General features: G+C 35.9%; 1 protein-coding gene across 2 annotated transcripts; it reads right to left on the reverse strand.

The window, feature by feature from the left end:
- Positions 1-1,242: 1,242 nt before the first annotated feature.
- LOC101164499 (MORN repeat-containing protein 4) lies at positions 1,243-7,778 on the reverse strand. 2 transcript variants are annotated; one of them, XM_020709595.1, is made up of 5 exons: positions 7,692-7,778; positions 6,002-6,365; positions 4,633-4,747; positions 4,431-4,540; positions 1,243-4,347 (listed from the first exon to the last, which is right to left on the reverse strand). In XM_020709595.1, exons 2-5 carry the CDS (start codon positions 6,066-6,068, stop codon positions 4,199-4,201), a joined length of 441 nt encoding a protein of 146 aa, XP_020565254.1. In that variant the 5' UTR covers positions 6,069-6,365; positions 7,692-7,778; the 3' UTR covers positions 1,243-4,198. The 2 variants fall into 2 exon arrangements, with proteins under 2 accessions (XP_020565254.1, XP_020565255.1); XM_020709596.1 differs by having other exon boundaries at positions 6,002-6,075; positions 7,692-7,772.
- Positions 7,779-8,387: the final 609 nt, after the last annotated feature.

The following is an 8,387-nucleotide window of genomic DNA, read 5'->3' on the forward strand; positions in this document are numbered from 1 at the left end:
TCAACTCATTTACAAACAGTTGAAGGAGACTACGGTAAGTATCACAAGACAAACTAAAATATTTGGACAGATTTTTGTCCCACATACAATCTGTTTGTAGTTCACTAAGCACAACCAGAATTAAGGTGAACAAGATTATGAAGCAGATTTTCCACATCTGAAAAAATTCAAGGATTTTAAAGTGTGCCTTATGGCTCAAAAATAGAGTAAGGGTCACTTCATTATCTCTGATTTAATTTTGATTGGTTTTATTTATACATTTCTGGCTCAAATGCACCAGAAATGCTAAAATAAACTGTTTATTTATTTATTTATTTATTTTTATTACTGCTGACATCGCATTACCTAACACTACATTTTTTGCATTAAGTCGGTCCTATGAAAAACAGGACGTCTTTATTTTGAATGGAAGTCATTGTCATGTCTCTGTCAAAATTCATTTTTTTAAGAAAAGAAAAAGCTATTTTCTGTTTTATTTATCTTTTCTTTATGCCAAAAACAACTGTTTGATTATATTGATCAAAATACTAATGATAACATAAACACAAAGCTGTGTTTTCTTTTTCTAGGGGATGAAGTCAGATTTCGTGGCTCCTACTGGGTAGAGGTCATTGAGAAATAGACCTGGATGGGTCTTTAAGGGTTAAAGGTTGCAGACCCCTGGCCTATATAACAGGCAATTATAAGGCTACAAATGGATAAAAAATAAAAAACATACATCATCAGCCTAGAATTTGATGGCTGTGTGTTTTACAAGTTCGGGTTTGTGGTTGTTTCTGTTGAAATTGGCTGTATGCTTTTGAAAAGGGGGAGGATGGGGAGTCCAAATCCAGATGAACCTGTATGTCCATCCTTTATCCTTTTACCCCCACAGATCTGCCTGACACACAAGAATAACAGAAACAGAGCAAATTCAAACATTGAAAGCATTTTTTTAGATAAAAGGAAAAAATTATAATTGTATTTCGAACTTAAGCTCAGAATCAATTACAACTTATTTTAATTTTACTCTCAACTTTGCATGCTCACTTCATTACATTTTTATCTAAAATCGTTTGACATTTCAAGATACTTTTTGATGGTTTTTTGTTGTTTTTTATTATCAGATTTTCCTTTTTTTCTTTATTTTTTTAGGTCTGTCATGGATTAGCTGAATCGCCATGAAACAACTTAGCTCTGTTAAGAATTCATCTTGTAAATTAGGCAGCTTTGCGGATCGAGTTAAGGCTGACTCTGGGTTTGTTCTTTGCAACAAAATTCTTTATTAACTTTATGCTTCTCCGTTACAGAAAAACTTGCAGTGCTTTGTCACAGCACTCACACAACAATACAATCTTACAATGGTAACCATGACGATGAAGTGAAAGTCTAGACTACAGGCATGCTTTTAAAGCACCATTTCACTCCAGGTGAAAACAGACATTTAGTGTGATTCTTAGGCTTTCAGCTTGACAGGCAAGGGCATATGGGCAAACATGGCTGAAGTTCAGTTGAGTTTTATTGAGTGTAAAGAAAAGAGACTTTTTTTTAAATGCACCATGTCTCAGTCTTTGCATATACGACATTCAAGAGTATTTTAAAGTATCAGTACTCAAATGTGCCACAGCCATGAAACACTGAAATGGCTTATAGCAAGTACTACTAATGAAGGGTAACAGTAATATTTTTTTTATTTGATAGAATATAAACAGAAGAATTCAATGCAAAAAGCCCCTTGATTTTTCTGGTTTATCTTTAGCCAGTTCCATTTTTGGCCTTATAGCACCAGCCAAGTTTCATCCTAAGAAACATCTTTGTTGTTAAAAAGGAAGCCTTTACTGACACTGTCAATAATCTCATAATTGCTCCTCTTTGGTTGATGTTTTATAGGCAACCTATAGTTTAAACCCTGTTTTATGATGAGGGCATTACATTTTTCTCCATCGTAAAACTCCATTCTGAAAATCTTTATTTCGAGTTTGAAATATATTTACAACATGTGATAATAACCAAAAATGTATTTTGAATTAAAATAAATACACATTAATTGCTCCCAAACAAGTGATTCCTTTACTTTGAAAGTCTCTGCGTCTTTGATTTTACTTTGATGATGCAAAGTCAGTATGATCTAAAAGAAAAAAAGACCCACATCTTCCCATCAATGATTTCCATCATCGGGACTAGAGGTTTGTCAGAAAATGGAAATCTGTTGGATTTGTGTGTGAGTGAAGCAATTTTATTTTAAAGTTTTTAACAAAAAGGTCCTCAACTTTTGTTTGCGTGACGGATTTCACGTAAAAACAAATGCAAAGGAGAAGAGAATTTAAAAATGATCCATTTTAAAACCAAACATAAAACTCTCTAAGGCAATCTCAGCAAAATCTCAGCTTTGCTTTCTGTGAACTATGTGGCTACTTTGGGTTCCTAAAGCCATGACCTACAGTTCTCCCGCAAGTTGCAGGTTGGTGTGAAATAGCACAGACTCTTTCAAGTCTTGGTGCCTTTACAGCCCACCACCTGGGACCTGGTGACCACTCTGATTATTGAGAACAAAATAGAAGGGATGGGAGGGCAAGCCATGAAGGATCTAATGTGTTGCCGCATGTGTTAGCTGTGCCTAGACAATGACGTTCAAAGAAGTTTATGAGTAGATCCAGGGACGGCAAGCAATGAATGCCCTGTGAGGATGTCTGAGTCATGACTAGACCCTAAAGATCCTCTCGTCAAGCTTCTGAGCCAGAAAGAGATAGAATGAGCTCTTTGGGTTAGTAAAAAGTTACTACTCCAAATGAAAGAGTTTTCTCTGCTTGTCTTTGCGCACTACTATTCACAAATGTGGGAAACCATTGATCCGTGCAGCATCTAACCCTGCACAATAAATAAAACAAATATCATAATCTCAGTATTAGCATCTGTGATTTGCGTATCGCAAAAGATGGCGTAAACTGCGATAAATGATTACCCTAAATGTTCACACAGATGCTGAAACAATATCATTCCAGCTTGAAGTATTTAAAAAACCAAAAAGCCCCTTTTAGACAAATTGGATGTACCCCTTAACATCGTTGACCAATCGAATGGAGGACTTTTATGTTAGAGTCCGGCCTCCTATGTAGACGTGGGTCATTTGGAGTTTAATTTAAGTTATGTTGACTTGTAATTATTTAATAAAACTGTTGAAATTGATATGGAAATTATGTATTAGTTGTTTTGCTATTTGTTTTGTATGCATTGCATGTCATATCACCATTGCAACATTGATCACTAATATTGCAAATCGCATGTTTTTCTCATATTGTGCAGCTCTAGTAGCATTAAAGCAAATTTTGTTTCAGTCCACTACAGTTAAGTGATGCTCTCAAGTTTATGCTTTTCTTGTTCTTGTCTTGTCGTGAACTGTGGGTCATAAATAAAGGAAAATGACGGCGGACTGAGGTCTCTCGTAGAATTGAATCTAGAGTAGAGAGGTTAATTTTACAGCTATTTTTACTATAACATTTTACATTACATGCACAGGGCCCCTTAAGTTATAGTAATAAACCACAGCCTTTGAAAATAAAATGTATTCACTTCCTAGCTGAACGTTTTCAACTTTAAAATTTGTGCAAAATTTCTACAAAGCGATTTACAGCAGTATCTATATAAAAATGACAAAAACTCATTAATCTTTTCCTAATTTAGATAAGGATCTACCCTTATAGAGGAACACAGATTTTTCCCAAGGACACTTCAACATGTGGAGGAGCTCAGAATCAACTCTTACTCGTCCTGCTCCAAAAGACCACTGCACTTATTTATGCGCAGATGCCCTGTGCTTCAACTCTACCACACTTGAAATATGCAGTCGTTTAAGTAGCAGTGCAGTAGAAGAACTGTAGGAAGAGGTCCCAGTTGTCTGATTTAAAAAACAAAACAAAAACAAAGGCTTTCACTTGAGGAAGATTGTAAGACACTTCTTCAGAATACAATCAATAAAAAATGCTGCTTTCATGACCAGTGATGTCCACTTTACCTTCACAGGTTCATCTCAAGTCAGCCAGAAATAAACACATTTGGTTGAATGTTTTTAGCAATCCAGGTCGCTGCAGGAGATTCAATAAGGGTGCAGAGAGAAGAGGATGGTGGGAAACAGGGATAAGCATGTGGCATACATCCCTGAGGTTCATCTGAATGATGTTAAAACTCTGCTTGTGTCTCTTTCATTTGTTGTCCAGGGCTTTCAAAACGCCAGGCTATGTGCGGTGGAGGCAGAGGCTTGTGCACGCTGTACCACTCCAGGACACTTTTCCCTCTTCTGGAGCTTGTGATTTTGGAACAGGCCCTCGTTTCTGGGAACACCATGAGATCCATCCGGGAATGTCAACAGTCCTGGAAGCACAGAAGTGGTAGACCATGACGAAAGCCGGGGAGAAAATAAATTGCCTCCTGACAGGAGGGTGTAGCAGGCTCACCATATCCCTCTACACGCCCGTCTTTGAATTCGCCTTCAAATTTCATCCCATCATATCGACTGAAGACGCCTGTGCCTTGAAACTGTCCGTTTAAAAACTCTCCTTCATACCTGATGGAGTTTGGGGAAAGCACACAATTAGATGTCCGTTTTACCTGACAAAACAACAAAAAGGTGACATCTTTTATCTCGCTGTTACACACCTAGATCCATCTGTGAAAAGCAGCACGCCCGAGCCATGAAAAAGTCCGTTCTCAAACTGACCCGAGTAACAAGTTCCATCTTGAAACTTGAGCTGACCGAGACCGTGCCGCCGACCTTGACATAATCAGCAAAAACAGAAGACACAGAATTGACTTTGTTTTTTTAATCTGAACCGTTAGATTTCTTTAGAGTAAATCATTTCTTAAAAAAGGGCCAACATGTGACAGGCGTTTATTTTCAGCTAAGTTTGTCAAACAGCTTTTGGCAGGTACTCTGTGCTGGGATTTAAATTCCCTTCATCACCCTACACTCTGTGAATTAAAGCTTTACAGCTGAATTAGGACTCCTGTTTGCCTACCATGCAAATTGGAATTACAGCAGTTTTAATCCGGACATTTTAAAATCAGAGGCTCAAGGAGCCATGCTGTTAAAACTGTGAAGGAAAGACCCTGCTTACCCTTCTGGTGCAATGTTTTAGCCCTGACAATTGTGTCAAACTGTGTTTTATACACCTGCTTTACAAATGCAACAGACTCAAATTCACTGTTTTTTTCTTCTTCAAATATTTAAAGAAAGAAAAAGTAAATTTAGTAATAAAAAAACAGAAAATGGATGATCCTCTTGTTTTTGCATGACTTTTACAGATCAACAAAAAAGGCACCAAGAGGATTTGATAAAGACGGAGCTCATGCTGGGCTACCAATGCTTGCTAATTGGGATTTATTCAAACGGGGTCAACTCACATGTGCAAGTGTCACTATTTGTAAAGCAGTGTGAGCATCACCTAATATTAACTAAAAGTAAAGGCTTTCAAAAGAAGTAAAGGTTTCAAAAATGTCCAAAAATGTCATGATTCTGTGTGATAGTTCTTGGCAGACAATTGAGTAAAAGTACCTGAAAATGTTCCTTTACGTTTTAAAATAAGTTTGTATTTCTTTTATATGATAAGGAAAAACTATTGAAAGGAAAAAGAACAACAACTATTTTAAACTTGTCACTGGAATCTCTATGCATTTTAACAATCATTTATGAAAGTAAAAGCAAAGTATATATTTTTGGTTTAACATATCCTGTTATTTTTAAGCTTATTTCGATGTTTTTCAAACCATCTTCTCTTTGATTATTGTTCCATTTAATTTGATGTTTAAACTATTTGCAACACCTGACATTATTTTGTAGACAATTTACAAAGTATTGCGGTGCTTAAAGTTAAAAGATTGTACCAATATTCAACGGATTTGTCTAGGTTATCCACCAACACACACCTAAGATTCTAAAGTATATAGATGTTAGGAAAAAAATCCTTTTATTTCTTTAAAGATGTTATTAGTTTAAATGTCATCATGCAGTGCAGCATCACCGTTTTACCTTCCTTCCATTCTCCATGGTACTCTTCCCCACTGGCATATGTGAAAGATCCTCTGGTTAGAGTCATGATTTTCCTAATTTTGATGAACAAAACAAAAGAATGTCACGGAGCTTTGAATCGGAGAGCACATATGGTCCACTGCACTCTGGTGACAAGAACTTCCTGCAGGAAAGAAAAAAAAAGTCCACTCTAAATTGATGTTTTCTTTTTCTTTCTTAATCATTGTGCTATCCTAGGCACTTTAACATTGGGAGTGGGGTCATCTAGACCCACTAGACAGTGTGCTGAACCTTTTTTCTTCAATGATTTGTTATCTTCACTGGTGTCCATAGATTACATGAAATCCTCTTCACCTTTATCCACCTGTGTCATGGTAGGGAGAACACGTCAATGTAAGGGTGGGGTCATAGGGTAGCACAAGGGTTAAGTAAAAAAATTAAAAGCATGTTCAATAAATAAGGTATTAGATCATTTAACATGGATGTACACTGTTATAGCATTTTAATAACGTTTTTTGGACACTTTTGTTTTGAATACCCTTTGTGTAGTAGCTGTGATGCAGGGGGGGCCACGGTTGACGTCTGATCAAGGTCACACTGAACTCCACATGTACACGTATATGTACAATGAAAAAATAACTAATGAGATTTATCCTCATAACAATTTGCGTTAACAATTCTTAAGTAGATGTTAGTGCATCTCTGAATATACAAACTACATCTAGTACAATTACTCATTTAGTCACATGATACTCTCTTAAGTAAAAATGACTTAGTGATATTTATATCACACAAGACCCAATTACTAAATTTTATTAAGTAAATTGTATAATACTTTACTAAAGAAGGAACTGATTGTTTAAATTACATTTACACTTAGTTATTACTGTAAATATGACATGTGTTTTCCTAGAAACTTTTTGCAACTAACTGAGTAAATGTAACCATGATTTCAAATATATGTACCCCAACCCCATCTCCACAATACGTAAAACAAAAAAGAAATACTTTGCAACTAATCATTAATAAATACTTAAAGTGATACATAAATATATTCCATGCATTTGAAAATTGTGCCACACATTTGTGTTATACACTCAAATAGCAGGAATGAATGGGATCCATAAGTAAACCCTGATCTGTCAGCACCTAGACATTTGGATAAACATTTTCCTCTTTCATCTAACGCCTTTTAACACCCAGTTCTAGGATGACATATTTTATCACTTTTTATGCAAACATGCTGATTAAAAAAACTGCATTTTATTTCATTATGCTTGAAAGGGGCATGTATTCAATGCATTTAAGAAAAGGAGTCAGTGTGTAGGGCATGTTTTGCCTCGAGGACAGAAACATAAAGTAACGCCTTACAACACACACTGCATTCTGCACACATTGTTCAGGGAGTCTCTCTGTGAGCCAAATATTGCTGCCCTGCAGAATAACAGAAAGCGGTAAATTTACCAATGGGGCCATTGTGACATAAATAATGCAGCGCACAAAGACAGAAACACTAATGTCCAGCTAAAGCTGTCAATGTAATTCGATAAATCTAGCCTTCAAAACACAGGACCTGCCGACGTGCCTAAAAGACAGTCGCTTTGGCTCCAATCCCTGTATATATTTGACTGGATCTCATACAAAAACACGCGTGGAAACGGTAAAGGACGTTTGAAATGTGAGCGTTTACCTGAACACAGTGTCTTTCGTCCCTCAAGCATGGAAACCGAGGGGCGTAAATACACAACACCGGCTGAGAAGTAACGTGGCGTTCAGGAACTGCACTTAATGCTTGGAACAAATTGTTATCCCTTCTCTGGTGAGTTGGAGGAAACGTGCGGGAAAATGAAAACTCAATCTAACGCGTTTCACTACAGTAATTTACATTAAATACAATACCCCACATCTGCAATTAGACACAAAGAGGGAGAGAAATTGTGATATGGTCGAGTGCTAAGTGATAATTTTTTAAAGAGCTCATGTAAAAACAAATTTAGAAGTTTCCGATAGGATTTGAATGTAGCATTAAAACCACACTGCATGGCATGCGATAGAGAAAAACATCACATATTTTGTTATTGTTAGAAGAAATTTTGGGTTTTATTTTCAATGCATTAATGAACAATGTTTTTTTAAGGAAGTAAACAGATTAAATATTATAAAAAATATGTGAAATAGTTTCGTTGCAAGTTGTAAGGAAGAAGTGTTGCATATTAATATTTTGTAACATTTCGTAATAATTAACATTTTGTAAACCTGTGTTCATATTCACATTTTGTTTGTCTGTTATTTCTTCAACTGTATTAATTTACTTTTATTTTTTAGAATTTTTTGTCTTCATATTCTGCTTCATAATACTAATCATTATGGTCGTTTTAGAATTGAT

The sequence above is a fragment of the Oryzias latipes genome, chromosome 15 (genome assembly GCF_002234675.1).
Source record: "Oryzias latipes chromosome 15, ASM223467v1".
Lineage (NCBI taxonomy): Eukaryota > Metazoa > Chordata > Actinopteri > Beloniformes > Adrianichthyidae > Oryzias > Oryzias latipes.